Raw genomic sequence first — 18,788 nt, 5'->3', positions numbered from 1 at the left:
TTAAGTAAATATTTATTCTTAAATTGACCTAAACAGAGCCTGAATTTTATGTTACTTTATTTTAAAAATCAGGTGCTCACAACTATTCCACAGTACTATAAAAATCTACAAAATGTGACTTTCACAATTCGCCACTTTACAAATGCCCTTAACACCCATGTAGCACATCACTAGGCTTTGAACTGTAGTGTAGCTCCTGTGTGCGTGAAGAAATTCAGAGTTAAAGTGCCACTTTTTACTCCCTCAAAGTAACGTCAGTGTTAACAACCGACCACCCTATTTTCTCCTTCACTGCCACATTTCCTTTCTTAAAAATAATTCACCTACATATTTAATTAGTGAAACCTAACTCGTCCACATAGTAGTCTTAATATTAGCAGAGAATAAAGGTGATATTTTAAACTTTAAAAAATTAATCATATAAAATAAGACTTAAAAAAAAATTATGGGGCACCTGGGTGGCTCGGTTGGTTGAGCGTCCAACTCTTGATTTCAGCTCAGGTCATGATCCCAGGGTCATGGGATCAAGCCCCACATCCGGCTCCACGTGGAATGTGGAGCCTGCTTAAGATTCTCTCTCTGACCCTCTCTCCCACTCATGCTCGTTCTCTCACTCTCTCTCCCCCCAATAAAGAAAAAGTGACCTTTTAAAAAATTAAATTTTATTTATTTAAAAAATAATAAATAAAAGTTACATGGTTATAAATTGATTTTGCCCACAGTTTAAACAGGAAAAATAAAAAATAAAGTTGGTATTTCATTGTTATTTATAATGAAAGTGAATAAATTGACCAGTAGAGGGCACTCACTTGAAAGGGGGGAAAGCTGGCCAAAGCTCTGAAGAAAAATGCATGTACAAAATTGCTGTCTACCTTATTTTAAAAACGTTTTAACAGAACACTAGAATAAGCTAATACACTATTAGTTTAGAAAAGGTAAAGTTTAAATCTGTGTTATGTTAGTATATCTAACGTAAATCTTATTCAGAGACTTGAATTTGACAAAGAGATCTTTAACACATGGGAGTGTCTCAACCTCAGCACTTCTGTCACTTGGAGCCAGATAATTTGCTGTGGGAGCTGTCTCTGCACTGTAGGAAGTTTAACAGCATCCCTGCCTCCACCTCTAGATCACAGATGCCAGGAGCAGTCCCCCTTCTCAAGCTGTGACAACCAAAAATATCTCTAGGTATTGCCAAATGTCCCCTGGGAAGCAAGTCACCCACCCCTCGTTGATAACTCCTGATACATATGTATAAAACCAGAAAAATAACAGTCAACAACATTATCCAACGCTTTTCCCACACCACTCTTCAATATTGGTTTAATGTTATAAATGTTCTCTTTATAATGCCTTATTCAGCAAGTAAAATAAATTCTGTAATTAATATAAAAAATAGAAAAAATATTAAAAAATAGAAAAATAGAAAAAATATTAAAAAATAGAAAAATAGAAAAACTGATAACTCTTGGTGAATAAATACTCCACAGCTCAGAGCTCTAAAGATAGAACAAATCAATCCAATCATGAATCCATCTTCCTGAGTAGGAAACCTTCATCCAAAGCAGGGCATAATACTTAGACTGAATTCCAAGTGTCACATTAACAGAAGAATGGAAATGTCAATGAATTACAGCCTGGAAAAAATACTTCTCTCTACATCTATTTTTACTAGCATATTATATCCAGTAGACACATAATATATATTTGCTGATCAATCAAATGATCATTCTGATCTCAGTGTCTATAACTACTCATATTTTTTTTAAAACAAGATTTTTCTCCTTCTACCAAATTTTACCTTGGAAAACACATTTTAGAGAATATGTTTTGATAAAAGTGATCTCTAAACTATAAGAGCTTATGTTATTTCTAGCCTGGTATTGTGCTTGGAAATTGCTTTGACTTTTTAATATTCTTGTATCACTAACAATGACTTCATTATCTCTGGAACTCTTTGGTGAACTTCACAAAAGATAAAGGTAAAATGTTTCAGAACAGTAATTATCATGTGCATAGTCTCAAATACAAATGTACTCTCTGCATCACAACTGTCTAATTCTATGTCACATCACTGCCATTAAGATGCCATTGGATAGTGTGCTAAGTTCAAATTTTGGTATATTGATAAATCTGAATCAGCCTCCAATATTAAATATCTTCCTAGCTTAAAGACTAATTTTTCATTTTTAAAGTTATATACAAGGGCACAGTGGAAATCTCACTTAACTTGGTCTCAGAAAACTTAAAATTCCATTACTTACTAGCTAAGTATCCTCAGGCAAATTACAATGTCTCAGAGACCATTTTTATCTATAAAATGAATCAATGACCACCTTCTTCTTCTTCTAGTATAAATATGTGTAAGTTCTAAACCACCAGAATATGGTATTCTTTAATTTTTTTTAAATTTATTTCCATTTGTTTTAGTGCAGGAAAACAAATGAGAATTCCAAATGTGCAGTCCATGTCCTGTCTCATTTTCTCTCTGACCTACATTATTCACCAATCAAATCCTAACTGCAGTAGTGATATCCCCACATCTCCTTTTTAACTTTTTACAAAATTATCAAGTCAGCATTTTTGCTTAACTACTATTTATTAAAATAAGCTACTAAATTATCTTGTCTTTCTTGTATATGAACTACTCCAAGAATTTAAATTGTAATTTGGGAGACAAGAGACAATCTCAGATAGCTTTCCCCAGATGGCTGACCTCAGGAGGGAATGTCAAAGTTTCAAAGTTCACAGGTAATCAATGCTTCCCAGAGTTAAGTCTTCTGGTTTGGCAGAAATCATAATCAGAATTATGGGTTTGAATTTATAAGCTATTTCTACTTTCATCCAAAATAAAGGATTAATTTTTGGTTTTATTTATTTTAGACTTATATCATACTTTAACAATTTTGACAGAAAGGCTTCCTAACATGTTTTACCACATTATCTCATACAGCATTCATGACCTCCAACAGGAAACAGAGTGTAATGGAATTCCTCACATTTTCAGAGAAGATGGAGGGCACTTCTGCTAAAATCATCTTCCAAAATCCCAGGAAAACTTCCGTGTTTAACCTGAATTCTATTAAAACTTCCTTTTACCTCTGATTTAAATGGAGTATGCCAAGTAAACTTGGTTTTAGAATTGAGTGAACTATTTAATCTCCTCGAAGAAAAAGAGAAAACACAATCAAACCATCATACAGCACTGAACTAACTTGTCAAGAGAAAATATAGAAGACTATTATACAGGTGGTCCACTTCAGTTAGACTCTTTCCCTTTACTTGTGCCAAATAAAAGCTGGCTCAGTTTAAATCAAATCTTTGCAAATAAGCATTATTTCTCCTTTTCTCTTCTGCGGTACCAAAAATATTTGACATTTTCCTCATGAAGTTATCTAATCAATCCTCAAAGTTCTAAGTGCATAAACATCTTGCCAAGGCCACCAATGCCCTCAGAATCTACCTCAGTGCAGTAAAAGTGTTTCTTGAACACATCACACAGCACAGTCCCTTAACAGGACATCTTAACCTGTTCTAGATTCCACAGCCAGGGACTCAGAGAAAGTACTGGGAAATTTTTCAGAGCTGATTAAAAAATTGGTATGATCTGCAGATCCAGAATAGAAAGCTAAGGGATTAGGACTGCCTAACATGGGGTAAAGAAGTCTAAGAAATAATCTAACAGCATAAGTCTATTTCAAAGACGAGGTGATACATTTATTTCCATCTCCACTGATGTTACAGTTAACATGAATATTCAGATTATGTATAAAATATGCTCATAATTACATTCTGGAAGTGAGTGAACAAGGACAGTTATGTGCCATCCCCTCCTGTAGGTCTTTAGGATTAAATAAATCCTTATCTGCTTGAGATAATTTGAGTATAGTGCTGCCAGAAGGCAGTAGGAATACTCCATGACCTCTCTCAAGGTCTCTTGCAGGCCTTTATTCTACTATTTTGCTCTTGGCCTATATTTTGGCAGTTTCTCATGAAATTAATTTTAAAAATATTCATTAATCAATTTGTAATAAAAGCAATTCTAACATTTCCTTGAGTAAATTAAAAGAGAGCTGTGAAAGAAGGTAAGGATTGGATGGGGCGCCTGGGTGGCTCAGTCAATTGAGCATCTGACTTCAGCTCAGGTTATGATCTCGCAGTTTGTGGGTTCAAGCCCTGCATCAGGCTCTGTGCCAACAGCTCAGAGCCTGGAGCCTGCTGTGGATTTTGTGTCTCCCTCTCTCTCTGCCCCTTCCCCACTCATGCTCTCTCTCTCAAGAATAAATAAACATTAAAAAATTAAAAAAAAAAAAAAAGGTAAGGATTGGATGTGGTACCCTTCTATACGACCTGATATAGATACAGATATAAATACACAAAAAATGAGCATTTTAAAATTTATCATGTAGCTGTAGGTTCTCCACTACTTCAATGTGAAAAGAAAACCACTAATTAAGTGTTTGTTAAAAGCCAACCATCAAATGATTACATTTTCCCAGTATAATTCAACTGTAACTTCTACACATGACATAAAAATAGCAAAACAAACAAAACATAAAACAGCCACATTTTTTTTAATGACTATAAGGTAAGACGTAAATTCACATTTTTACCCTCTCATAAAACTCTGAAATACACTTATAATCAAAAAGCACATATACTAACATAGAGTGTACGTTATGTATCTTAATATTCTCTAGAGAGAAGAAAAGCTCTCCATATCTCTGGTTACATATATAACTTCACAATAAAGCCACGGAACCCAAGTACATTTTAGAAAACTTCGTAAAATCATTTTCAGTATAATTGCCCCATAATGAGTAGTCACAAAAAATGATCAGAGAAACCCTTTCTTTGTACCCAAAGAATGGGCCTGCACAAATCAATATGCATAATGTTAAAACAAAATTTACCTCTATTGTAGGATCATATTCATCCACAAAGTGATTCTGAATTAGCTGTATCGTCAAGGCACTCTTGCCTACGCCACCAGCTCCAACTACCACAAGTTTATATTCAGTCATTTTCAGCAGGCCTTATAATAAAAATAATGAAAATGTGACTAAATTAGAACATGTGGCTAATATAAATTAGAACATGAGGTTAATATAACCCACTCTATCAATACCTTTTAACACAAATTCACCTTTGTATACAAAATTACTTCAAAATGCCTCACAAAATTCAATGATGAAAACTTCAGTTGACTACAGATAAGTGAGTGCTGTAATGAATTGCACTTTGCTTACAAACTCCCCCATCAACATCTGAGAAAAATGCATTCAGAGTACAAAGTTCTTTTATCTTATACTCAGGTTGCTCTATCTAAACAGCCAGTCTGCTGTTCTGTAGCAGTTAATGGCTCTCAAAGGAACATGCCATGACTTTACTCAGAACAAATGTCTATACCTGTGGACACACCCACACAAAGCTCCTTGACAGCTACCTCTACGCTGTTCCTAGTTGACTCTGGCCCCCTAAGAGTTACAAGTGGATATGCTGAGGGCCTTAGTTGGAGCCCACAGTTATGGAAAACCTTTCAAAGCATCATCACAGCAGCTCTCCTGGAGAGTGAGCAAGAGTCAGATGTGGGGTGAAGGGAAGACTGTCAAATAAAACTGGACTGTGTAGTGGAGAAATAAAAACCAAGACACTGAAGCAGATTTGGCAACATTCCAATCTGTAAGATATCCGCTGGGGAAAATAATGATGTAAAAACTAAAAGAACTTCAAGAACTTTGAACCATTCAGTATGGATGATTTCATCATCTGTCACATATATAATCATACATTAGTGCTGAAAAATAGCACTCCACACCAGAAAAATATAATCATACAAAATTTAAAGGTAAGCACTGCTTTTAACGAGAGGTATTTTAAAAGCTGTAAGTGAATACTTCTCAGTGACTTTTACTCCCTGCTACTGTACATAGTCTTCCAACAGTTGAAATAAATATTGGCAACTTGGAAGGCTGAGAGCACAAGACCAAAAATATTTTTTAATCAGCTGTTTCAAACTTCTTGAAATAAAATTATTTAATTTTACCTCCGTTCCCCCAATAACTACATGATGTTATTAAAAATACGGAATGAACTGCAGAAAGAATGGCAGCAAATAAGCAGTAATGATAGGATAGGTAGTTCTAAACTAATGAATGTGCAAATATAAACACTATACGTACATGCAGTATCCTATTAACTGAAGACCAAGAATTATCCAAATAGGCACTCCCCTACCCCCCAAAAAAGATAATATGGTTTCCAAGTGGTAACATACTAACCGCCTCCTTAGCTATTCCTGAGCCCTCTCACAAAGAACAGTTGGCCTAGACAACTGTTATAGCACAGAATGTTATAGTACAGCCCCTGGCCTACTCTGTGCCGCCTAGCCTTGTTCTTGTCTAGGGCCACCTTGGGAACCTCTACAAGCATGCATCTTATCCTGTTTGCTCCCACTTTTTATTCCAAATATAGGCCATAAGGAATGGGGAACAATGAGGAGAATCACACCAAAATGTATACTCTAGCTCCCTGCCTACCCTACCCCCTAAAACAATTTGGATAGGCTAGAACAGTAGTTCTCAAACTGCGGTCCAGGAATCCAGTAGCATTCCTCAAACTTTCTGGGGGTCCAAGAGATCAAAACTAATACTAATAATATTACTACTACTACAACGTTATTTACCCTTTCCACTCTTTTTCTTTAACAAAGGTAGTTTTCCAAATAGGATCACAATAGAGTGAGTGCATAAGCAGATATGCAGATGTGTTCTATTAAGCAATATAAAGAGATTAGCAAAAACGTGAAACAATGCCACTATTCTAATGTTCCTGTTTGTTTTGAAAAATAGTTTTCACGAAAATGCTATTATGTTACCAATAGGCTTATTATTTCTATTTATAATGCATTAATCAATTTTTTAAATTCTCATTTGTACTATGGTACACATAGACATATCCTATATTGGGACCTTCAATAATTTTCGAGAGTATATGGTGTCCTTGCAACTAAAAAGTTTGCTAGTCTAGGAGATACTGTGGGCAGACACCGGATTAGAGCTTAGCTGTGTGAATTCTGAGACACACACACACCTTCTGGTATACATGTTTGTGTAGCTGTTGTTTCTGGAAAAAAAAAAAATATCCCTGAATTGATTTAGAAACCAAATAATATTTAAATCCACTAGAGAGAACTGTGTTCCCAAGGAGTCTTACTGAAGATCATCAGCAAAACAGAGCCCCTTCACCCAAAGCTAAAATAGCTATGAAGGGGTGGAAGTGGGACCAGAACCCAACATTTTGTTAAGGGGGAAAAAAATTCAATTTTGTCAGAAACCTGAATTATCCTCTCATCTATGGTCTCTTAAAATCAAGTATGCCTGTGGATGGCTAAAAAGTAACAAAGTAAACAGTACTGATATCAACCATATTTGATGTCTATAGTCTACCACTGCAGACTGGCCGAGTCAGCGTTTTGGACCTTAGTCACCTAAGAGTGACATCACTCATATGGTTGATTCTAAGATGATGATTAGGAATAGAGTTTTTCCCTTTGTAATTTCTTTTTAAATGATTTTTTTCCCATTACCAATAAAATATGTATATTGTATAAAAATTAGAAAATGCCTTCCTGTTCTTAACCCTTGTTTTGACAAATGTCAAGATTTAAGAGAGCCAGTTTAGGACTTCAGCTACAGCATGCACATGCCTAAGAGTATTTCGGGCAGTTGGCTGGAAGATTGCTACAATTAACTCCTCTGGCAAGTCAGTCCAAAAAAAAAAAAAAAAATGTGTGAGTGCTATTTAGGAGTACTGTAATAACTCTTGGGATGGGGGTCAAATTTGTAAGGATGAGGGTAATCTACAAGAATAGGAGAAAGGACAAGAACAGGCAAATTAAACTTTAAGTGTGATTGTAGCTATTGCTGTCTACACTCAACTAGCAAGGAAAAAGCCCTGCTTCAGCTCTGCGGGTTTTCTGAGTGTGTTTTAACTTGACAAAGCAAAACAGACCTTCTGGGATTAACTTTTCCTTTTCACTTAAGTCACAGGCTTTACGTTGTAGGGTGTTGGCCACCTGTTCTTCCACCACCATCTCTACCTCCACCTCCTCCTTTGTGGCCACAGTAATGTCACAGCCCATACATGGGGGAGGGGAGCAGTCAGGAACTCGGCTGCAGATGCATTTTTTCCAAACACAATAACCACAAACAGTGGTCTCTAAGCACTCTCCTAGGCTCTTCCAAAACGTGACCTCCCCTATTACTCATATACCCCCCTACACACTGTTAAGGACCACTATCCGTCCAGTCTGCGCTCGAGGGAGAAGTTTATACCTTCGTCCTAGGGATGCTAGATGCAGCAGAGAAGGCAGTAACGAGGCAGCCTAGTGCTGGGAAGGGAGGAAGAGGTGCGGGAGCGAAGGGAGAGAAGAGACAGACAGAGAGAGGGAAGGACGACGAGGGGGAGGGGAGATTGGAGCGCATCGGGAGTAACCTCCACCGCACCCGACCGCCCTGAGGGGCAGCCCGCCCAGCCCGCGAGTTTCTCCCCGGCCGCCTCCAGCCGAGGCTCTCGGGGAGGAGGAAGGAAGGGGTTCCCCGTCCAGGAAGCAGCACAAGCGGCGGCCGCCTCTAGCCTCACCCTCCTCAGCCCCGCACCGCCCATTCCTCATTCCCCGCGTCGCCGCGTCCCCGTGCCTCCCCCTGCAGCCACCCCCACCCCGTCAGCCCGCCCGCTGGGGCTCAGCGCCCGCGCCCCCTCCCCGCCCCTCCGGGGACCCCTAATTCATTCACTCGCCGCCGGCCCCGCCCGGCGCCGGCGAGGAGGGTCGGGACCGGGGCAGGGGCCCAGGAGGGGTGGTCCGCTCCATACCTCTCTCCCGCACCTGGGAGCCGCCGAGCCTCTGGCCCCCGCCGCCGCCTTCAGTGCCTGCGCTGCGCTCGCTCCCAGTCCGAAATGGCGGGGGCCGGGAGTACTGGCCGGGCAGCCGCCACCGCCGCCGCCGCCACCGCCGCCGCTGTGCCTCCGCCGCCGCGGCCGCCGCCTAGGGAAATCGAGCTCCGAGCTCACCGATGAGTTCGGGGCCGGGCGGCCGCAGAGGGCAGAGCGCAGAGCTATCGATGCGCGCGGCGCTCGATTCCTCTTCAGACCGGCGTGCGGGGAGGGAGCCGCTGAGGGCGGTGTGGGAAGAGGGAAGAGAGGGAGCCTGCGAGCGCCGCCGGGGAGAAGGAGGGGGCCGGGCCGGCGGCGGAGCAGCGGGGGCCGGGCCGGTGGGGGAAGGGGGTGGCGGGCGGCGGTGGGTGGGGGAGCCGGGCCGGCCGAGCAGGGGGGTCTGGGCGGCGCCTCGGCGGGGCGGGGAGGAGGCACCGCCGGACCCACGCGGCGGCCGGCCTCCGGGCTCTCGCCGCAGAGTCCAGCCCGCAACCGCAGACTCGGACCCGGGCCGGCGCGCAGTGGGCTACCCTGCCGCACCCTCTTCGGGTCTACTCGGACAAGCTTCGGAAAATCCAGCGCCCCTCGGGGTCGGCTGCACTCGTGCACGTTCATTTACTGTCATTTACTGCAAGTAAATAAACGTGCAGTCACCAAATGTGGGAGGCGACTTCGGTGACTTAGGGAGACATCAGGCAGACAGTTCCCCACCCAGGGGCTTTCTAACCACGGCTTGGTGATTACCAGCCTCGACACTCTGGGGGCTGGGAACCTAGCCCCAAGCCCAAACATTCGTGACCTACGCTTTCGTCATTAATCCCAAGAGGGAGGAGGTCTGTTGTTTCATGTTACTGTTTTTATGGCTGTTTTGAAGTCATCACAGGTCATTCTAAACAGCGACCTCAGATGTACCTACTGCCCAGGAGGGCACAAACAGAAGACAAACAGTCTTTAAGTGTAAGTGCCCTTGATAGTTTAACCTGAGGAGAATCACTCAAACATTAATTAGAAGACTGAGATTAGTCAGTTAGCAGTTCAGGGAGTTAACACGTTTAACAATGGAACAATTAAAACTGTTAGCATAACCCAGAGTCTGATAAAGTACCTAGAAAGGTAAATTGGGAGAGTTTTGAAGATTGAGGGCCAGCGTCTATACCTAATAAGACCACCCATCTGAGCCTCTTATTTCTAGTTCTGTCTTTCTAGCCCACATCATAAAACACGAATAAAACGATTATTTTAAATACCACTTATTATGTCTGTTAAGGTAAGCCTTTCACCAACTGTCACCCTTTTCTTGTACCCGTCATGTGGGCTGTCACCTGAAAGGCTTATCCTGGTCTTTCTCTCCTAACACCTGGTACCAGGTAGAAGAGAGAGAAGAGAGGAAGTGGAAGACCTGAACGGGAAAAGAATACACCTACTCTATGTCAAGTCGTTGGTAAATGTTTTGCACATATATCTGCTTTAATCATCACAACAGCTTCATGAGGTCAAATACTTCTCACTATTTTATAGATGAGGAAACAGATTTACAGAGATTAAAACTTGGGTCCAAGTTCACACAGCTGAAATGAAGTACTCTTCATGTCAGGTCACATTCACTCCTCTGCTCCCAGCTCTAGGGGCTCCCATCCCACCTAAGGGAAAAGCAAAAATCTCCAAGTGCTACATGGACTTAGATTATGTGACACCCCTCACCCCTTATCTCTCTGCACTCTATCCTACTAGTCCTTTCCTCACTTACACACACACACACACACACACACTGGTTCCTGGCTGTTCCTTGAAAATGCCAGGCGGGCTTCTCTCTTGGGGAATTTGCACTTGCTGCGTCTACCAGAGCACGTGTCCAATATATATCCACAATCTCCCTCTGACACTTAAAACTCTTTGTCCAAATGTCTTCTTCCAATAAATTCTTCCCAAAAGATCATCTTTGATATTGCATCTCGCCCTCCTCACCCCCAAATCCTGTCCTTCTTCCTGCTTTATTTTTTCCAAAGCACTTACCATTTTCTAATATACTATATAACTTATTTACTGTGTTTTCTTGTCTTTCTCCTACCTGAATATTAAGCTCCAGGAGGGCAGGGATTTTTTTTGTCTGTTTTACTTACTGCTATATTTCCAGTGTCTACAACACAGTAGGCACTCAATAAATATTTATGGAATGTTGGATGAATGAAGTTATGTCCCCTCCTTCTGAACTCTGTGACTCTAAATCCTTACTTAGAGTGCCTTAAACTCTCTGTAATCTGTTTTCACTTTCTTTCAAAATCTGCCTTTAAGCTCGCCAGGTCACCTTCCGATAAACCACACCTTTGTGGAGCCTGCACGTAACAGACACGATGAGTTTTTGTTAAATGAATGAATTTGCACTTATTGTATGTTGCTTTGTAGTCACTCTTAGATATAAATCACAGATTTTGTTTTGGTTCAACTTCAAGTGCATGATAAGCTCTTGTTTTCTTTGACAGCTGCTAATGCAATGTTCTCACTGTAGTTGGTGCTCTATAAATCTTAAAAGGACTATAATAAAGGGGAGGGGGGTGACTTTCTATACCATTTTTATGCTGATTGCAAAAATTCTGGCATTAGCAGAAACCTAATCCATCCCCATGGTCTCAGTTATCATCAAGGCTCATGATTCCCAGAGCAAACCTGCATCCTGATCCCTGTTCTGTGTACCCTATACTCTAGTTGTACCTCACACACCTTCCCTCCCCTTTCTTTTCACTCCTACAGCAATGTATGCATATGTTATGCCATGCTTTTCCACCCTTCAGTCATGGGTGCTTTCTCAGAAGCCAGCACCCACTCCCCAATATCTTCTTTCTTTCCTTGACCTGGGGCCAGTGGCAGTGGGTCTCAAAGGGAGATGCTTCACAAAGCACCTTGCATACTTAACAAAACTGCAAGTTCCCTCGCCCAGAGATTCCATTCGGTTGGTCCAAGGTAATCTAGAAATCTTCATTTTTAATAAATCAGATGATCCTAAACTGGTGGTTAGCAGTGTGTACACTGAAAAACCCTGATCTAGACACTCACATTGCTTGTGGTGGCCGCACTTTGTACTGTCTTCAGGGGTTTTCTTCCAAAGCTTGGTGGCTGCATTGAATAGTCTCCATGGCTCTCCTTTTCCTTTCCTTTTCTTTGCTCTCCCCCAAGACAAGCACACAAACCTACACGGTGATCATGACAGGAAAAGAGAGAAGAAATTGCAAAAAGTATAAACTTGGGGATTCCGGGCTTGCTCTAAGAGGTAACTGAGGTTTTTACCCTCCACTGTTGCACTCTTCTGGGAAAGCAGCCACATACATTCAGATCCTTGTGCACATCCTTTTATCTTGCTTTATGAAGATCATTCTGGCCTATTCTTCACAAGATCCTTCTTCTGTAGATATAATCAAAGCCAAAACAACAGGAATTCCTTTGTGCTAGCTGGGCTCTTATGTGAGACATAAAGTACCAGGACATGTTCAGAGCCCTACAAATGCTGAGGGTTTATTTAGGAAATAAGGAAACTTCAGAAAACCATATCAACCGTCAGAACTAGTGTTGATTCCAGAAATTAACTGCTGTTTTTATGATCCAGCAACAGGCTCTGGTGCCTCGCTCATCCTCTCATTAACAAGCATCTATTGCCCACACTCAAATTTTGCCATTCTCCTGAATCAGCATCTCTCTGCTTCTTCCTCCTCATATACAGTCTCAACTTCAGCTGCTATCTCTGCTTCTAGTGACTACTCTCTGTGACTTACGTTTACAACATCCCAAGTAAGAAGATCTAAATGTATCTGTCATTCACTATTCAATAAGAAAGTCTTTTATGGGGCACAATTTTCCTGATGAGCCACCTGACTGGTGGCTGGTCTTCTTTATGCCTGGCTTAGAGGTGATTGCCTTCATTTGGGGGCCAATCCCGAGTCCAGACAACTGTGGCCAGAGTAGCAGGTCATAGAGCAGGAAGAATTAAGCAGAAGGAGCTACCTATGGGTGCTTTCATGGACTCTCTATCTCGTGGGAAGTTTGTACCACTGATAGGTTCTATTTAATTTACTTTCTCTGCATATAATCTCCTCTGGACACTTACTTCATTAGACTTTATATTCCCTTTTTGCATATGTTTCCCCCATTAGGTTGTTAAATTCTCAAAGTCTCTACCTCATTTGACCCTGTATCCCATAGCCCTTAGCACATAGTAGGGCTTCTATAAATATTTGTTGAAGTGAACAAAATTATAACAAAACTTCAGCCCCATTTCTACATAGTCACTTCCTTCTCATCTAGCCAAATTCTAGGCCATTTCTAAATGAATGTCCTCTCATCTTAGATGCCTATTTCCCCAAATCAACTTATTTCCCCAAATCAACTCCCTCTCCCAATTTTTCCATCTTACCTGAGCAGCATTATGGCCCTTTGAAACACTTAGATTTAAAAACTTACATTAATTTTTAACCCACTCCACATTCAAACTGCTTCAGCTCCTTTTAATGATACTTCCTAAGTATTTGCTCATATATGTCTCTTCCACATCCTTTCCTTCACGCTTACATTTCCTGGAACAACTTCCTTGTGATTTTCCTCTTGGCTTTCTTCTTTTCAATTCAGGCCATATGCTGTTGCCAAATTAATCTTCCTTGCACATGTCTTTCATCATCATCATCATCAAACATTTACTCGGTACCTACTCCATATAGGCTGCAGTCATTCAGATTATACAGTTTTAAAGTGCAAAGAGTTCCAAGCTAAGTACCTAATGAGTACCTAAAGATGATGATAATTACCTTAGAAATTAGAAGGAGAAATGATCACTAGTCCCAGCAAAGCGTTCACTATGACCAAATCTTGCTTTCACATCTTCAATAATGCTTTATATGTAGCTGAATCAGGTCCAAACCCTTGATGCCCAGCTTTTGCTCACAACATGCACAGACTGACACCATCCTGCCCTGTGACTTTGTCTTCCACCTTCCCAGAGCAGATGCTCTCCCGTCAAGCGCATCCCCTCTATGCCACAAACCCAGGATGTTGTTTTTGCTTCTCTTTTTACCTAGCATCTTTTTGCCTCTCTCATTACTAAAATTCTCTCTTTCAAGATCTAGAAGAAAGCTGTTAATTATGCCATCTCTTTTTGATCTCTTTCTATATATTATTTTGTATAAGCTAATCACGTCTCCCCACGTAAATTCTAAAATCCCAGAGGCAAAAACCCTGTCTTAGGTGTGTGAACCCCACCCACCCATGCAAGTCTGGTTTGATGCAATTACTCCATTACTGCATGAATACATATAATGTGCTTATCAGCAAAATAAACATGATGAAAGCAATGTTTGAGGAAGATCAGAATGGCAGCTAAATGCAGAAAAGATTGGAAGGAAAAAGACCTCAGGTAAGGTGTTTTGTGAATGGTGTGACAGTACCCAGTGACAGTGGGAACAGTGCACTGGCTGAATTTGCTAATCCTGTGAGTTAGAACAAATTCCTTAATCTCTGCAAGCTTCTTGCTTAAGAATAGACCAGTGACGGGGCGCCTGGGTGGCGCAGTCGGTTAAGCGGCCGACTTCAGCCAGGTCACGATCTTGCGGTCCGTGAGTTCGAGCCCCGCGTCGGGCTCTGTGCTGACAGCTCGGAGCCTGGAGCCTGTTTCCAATTCTGTGTCTCCCTCTCTCTCTGCCCCTCCCCCGTTCATGCTCTGTCTCTCTCTGTCCCAAAAATAAATAAAAAAACGTTGAAAAAAAAAAAATTAAAAAAAAAAAAAAAAAAAGAATAGACCAGTGACGTAACAGCTACCATTTGTTAAACTCCTCACATGAGCCAGATGAGTTTTATGCACAATTTCAAACAAAGAACACATCAACCTGTATCTGTCCTCCTGCCCTCTTCCTCACTGCTACCACTGCAGTCCAAACCACCATCCATCGTCCCTGTCCCACAGGAACAGTCATCTCCAACGGGTGTCCTTGCTTCTATGCTTGCTCCTCTACAATCCAGTTCCCATGAGGCAGCCACACTGATTCTTTTCAAAATGCAAATTGAGTCTCATGATTAGATCAAGCTCTTCCAAGGCTTTTCATTGCACTCAAAAATAAAATTCAAACTTCCTCAAGCTATTTAATGATGGGGTTTTTACAGGCCTCTGAATACAACATGTAGGACTCGTCTCCTTTCTGGGTTCCAACTGCAGTAGCCACCTTTTTCTTCTAACCTCTTTGGGGTTTTACACTTGCATGCTCCTGCCACCAAGCCTCTCCCTGCCTTTCAGGTGTCCGCTTAATACCGCCACTTGAGTGAGAGATCCCCCCAACACCCAGTCTACATCAGCGCTCCCTACCCTATTCCCTCACTTCTACCCTTCAAATAATCGTCCTTTAACACAATGGCCTGTTTCATTCTTTTACTTAAGCACTCATCATATCTGGAATTATCGTGGTTGTTTATTTGTTTGTTTGTCTCTTCCTCTGCGGAAATATAAATTTTATGAGCCAGGGACCACTGAATTCTCAGATTTTATGAGCCAGGGAGAGTTTAGCATATAGTAGTTACTTAATCAAGATTTGCTGATAAGCTGCCCTAAAGAAAATAATAGAATAACCCCCTGTAAGTGAGGTCTTTGCAAATCAATTTAAGTCTCTTGCTTTTGTTTCTATCTGCCTAATGCAATAGTACTTTATTTAATCTTGTTTTGTTTTTAAGAATATTAAAAGTCATATTAGGTTTTTTAATTGCTTTCCTCTAGTTCTCGAAGGAGGTGCTCATTGGACTACCTATTAATTACAGGCCTGAATTTCTGAGTTTCTGTCTTTTCTCTTTAATCACAGTTATTAGGTATGTTGTAACATTAATTCTAGAGTCTAGGAGCATTAACCCTTTGGAACCATCTAATTTAGTATCCATATGTCCTCACTTGAAAGAAGCAAGTCCTCTTTTTGGCAGATTCTTCTTTGTCAAACGAAGATGATTTGCCTTGTCAGACTCCAGTGAAAGCTAAGATACAGGAGTTTGTGAATGTACCAAAATATACGAGGACCAGCCATTCAGATGCTGAAGACCCAGAAGAGTTTCTTGGTTTTCACTGCAAAGGTGATTATTTCTTATATCAGGGGTCTGTAAATGCATGGAGAGGCTGCAGATGGAAATATAAATGATTACTTCACTTTATTCAGAATTCTTGTCACAAATAATTCTAACGGGTGCATAAAATAAGTCCATCCTAATGTATGTTCAATCCTCAACAACCCCAAAATTACTGTTTGTTTCAGGGCCTTAAAAAGCCCATATTCATCTGACATGTTAGTAACCATTCATTCATTCATGTATTCAGTCAACGAATATTTGTTGAGCACTTACTACATACCAGGAACTCTGGGATACTCGGTGCATGATGCACAAAACAAAAAACTTCTGCTGTCTTAGAACTCACATTCAAAACAGTGGTTCTCAGACTTTTTGATTTCAGGATCCTTTCGCACACTTAAAAATTATGGAGTTCTGTATTCATTCATTTCAAATAACAGTAATAAACTCATTGCATGTTTGCACAAATAACATTTTTATAAAAATAGCTACATATTTAAAAGTAGTGAGAAGAATAGCATTGTTTTAACATCTTTGCAAATCTCTTTAACGTCTGCTTTATACAAGAAGCTAGATTCTCGTATCTGCTCCTGAATTCTGTTTATTTATTTAAAAAAATTTTTTTAACATTTATTCATTTTTTGAGAGGCAGAGAGAGAGCACAAGCAGGGGAGGGGCAGAGAGAGGGGGAGGCACAGAATTGGAAGCAGGCTCCAGGCTCTGAGCTGTCAGCACAGAGACCAATGCGGGGCTCGAACCCAGGAACCGCGAGATCATGACCTGAGCCGAAGTTGGACGCCTAACTGACTGAGCCACCCAGGTGCTCCGAATTCTATCTGTTTAGATATGAAACAGCCTCTAGAAAATTCCACTGTACACTCAGAAATGAAGGTGAAAAAAGAAAATAAGAGCTTGGTATTATTATATAACTGTGTCTGACCTTGCAGCCCTCCTAAAAAGGTTTTTGAACTTTCAGGGATGTCAGGACCACACTTTGAGAACTGCTCTTCAAAAGAACTTTTTGTTAATTTTTTTTTTTTTTGGTATTAAAACAGGGCCAAAGTTAATAAAAACCAGTGCAATAATTAGCTTTTCCAAAATTATTGTTTTTCTTCTCAGAACATTCTCAGAACAGGCTCTCTTGGGTCCCTATTAGACATTATCTATTGAAATAGTATTGGGGAGAAATTATCACTACGATAATATATAAAGGTGAAACAGATGTCCCAAATAATGTACTTCCTTGCAATAATTGAAAACTTTTTTTTTTCCAGTTTTTTGTCTTTCAGGATCTTGAAGTACTTTACAGACATTACTTAATTGAATTTCCCAGAATGCCAAGGAAATGTTTCCAAATACAATTTTTTGTGCGTTTTGCAGACAGTTGAACTGACAGGGTGGCAGGACTTGTCCTGGCTTGAAGAAAAGCTGTGAGCAAAAACAAAGAACTATCATGTATTTATTATGGCTAGAAACACACCACAAATCTTCCTTGACTTATATCCTAATAAACCCATCCTTAATTGAAAATATCGTAAGTCGAAAATGCATCGAATACACCTAACCTGCCGAACATCCCATCATAGCCTTGCTCACCTTAAATGTGACAACCCTTCCATTAACCTACACGTGGACAAAACCATCTAACACAAAGCCTATCCTATAATAAAGTGTTGAATATGTCATGTAATCTATTGAATACTGTATATTGAAAGTGAACAACAGAACAGTTGTACAGGTACAGAATGGTTGTCAGTGCACGGGTTGTTTACCCTCGTGATTGTGTGGCTGATTGGGAACTGTGGCTGCCACTGCCCAGCACCAGCAGAGAGGGTCATACTGAGTATCACCAACTCGGAAAAAGATCCACATTCAAAACTCAAATTATGGTTTCTACTGAATGTGTACGGCTTTCTCACCATCATAAAGAAAAAACTGTAAGTTGAACCATGGTAAATTGGGAACCATCTGTATATATTCTCCAGATTGTTTGAACGTGTCAAGCTTGTCAGGAGTATGGATAATGTTACCACGAAAATTTCTATTCCCAATGTCTCAACAATACTTGATTTTTTTCTCTCTCTCTCTTCCTTCTTCCATCCTCTCCTCTTCCCTCCCTCTCTCCCCATCCTTTCCTTCCTTTTTTTTACAAAGAAACAAAAACAAAAACCAAAAACTATGAAACTTCTCAGACTAAATCTTAGCCCAGCTCCATAAATCACCTTGGCTGTCTAGAAGTCATCATTCAGTGACCTCAAACTTATCCACTCATGTTCAGGTCAGTCACAATAAAACCCTGTTGCTTCTTTGTTCAAAACCTCCAATGACTTCCCATCTCATTCAAAGTTAAAACCCTCAGAATGACCTATGAGGGCCCCCCCCTAATTTCCTAATGGTATATCCTCCTCCTCCTCTTTTTTGTGTGTGTGCTCCAATAAAACATTACTTATAGACACATTTTTATTTCATGCAACTTTCACATACCAGGAAATGTTCTTTTGACTTTTTTCAACCATTTACACAAAAACCATTCTTAGCTCTTAGCCTGTATAAAAACAGGTGGTGGGCCAGTCTGCAGGCTGTAGTTTGGTGACCCTTATCCTAGAGGGCAGATTTCCAGTAAGTTCCACAACGCAGATTTTCAACAAATCCTGCCAGTGCAGTACCCTAGCAACTTCTTTGATTTTGAGTGAACCACAGCTGCCCTATCCCACAACTTCTAGATCCCAGCCCAGGGTGTGGGGGTTAGGGGCAAGTAAAGCATCTCTTCTTTG

General features: G+C 40.7%; 1 protein-coding gene and 2 long non-coding RNA genes across 5 annotated transcripts in view; 1 reads left to right on the top strand and 2 right to left on the bottom strand.

Annotated features, from left to right (window-relative positions):
- The window catches only part of KRAS (KRAS proto-oncogene, GTPase), a 40,682-nt gene extending 31,637 nt beyond the window's left edge, over positions 1-9,045 (bottom strand). For 2 of the 3 annotated variants that reach the window (XM_058743341.1, XM_058743340.1), the window contains exons 1-2: positions 8,888-9,017; positions 4,914-5,035 (exon numbers count right to left, since the gene is read on the bottom strand). In XM_058743341.1, the coding sequence (XP_058599324.1) occupies positions 4,914-5,024 (111 nt within the window). In that variant the 5' untranslated portion in view covers positions 5,025-5,035; positions 8,888-9,017. Of the gene's footprint in view, positions 1-4,913; positions 5,036-8,874 lie in introns of all 3 variants that reach the window. The other variant, XM_058743342.1, reaches the window with a different exon arrangement.
- Positions 9,046-10,369: 1,324 nt separating this feature from the next.
- On the bottom strand, positions 10,370-15,954 carry LOC131519860 (uncharacterized). Its single transcript, XR_009265832.1, has 3 exons — positions 15,845-15,954; positions 11,986-12,119; positions 10,370-10,574 (listed from the first exon to the last, which is right to left on the bottom strand). It is a non-coding gene; the product is annotated as an uncharacterized LOC131519860 (long non-coding RNA).
- LOC131519859 (uncharacterized) lies at positions 15,914-17,544 on the top strand. Its single transcript, XR_009265831.1, has 2 exons — positions 15,914-16,020; positions 17,304-17,544. It is a non-coding gene; the product is annotated as an uncharacterized LOC131519859 (long non-coding RNA).
- Positions 17,545-18,788: the final 1,244 nt, after the last annotated feature.

Source organism: Neofelis nebulosa, chromosome 8, assembly GCF_028018385.1.
Source record: "Neofelis nebulosa isolate mNeoNeb1 chromosome 8, mNeoNeb1.pri, whole genome shotgun sequence".
NCBI lineage: Eukaryota > Metazoa > Chordata > Mammalia > Carnivora > Felidae > Neofelis > Neofelis nebulosa.
The sequence above is the reverse complement of the archived record's forward strand: the minus strand, read 5'-3'. Positions and strand labels throughout refer to the sequence as shown.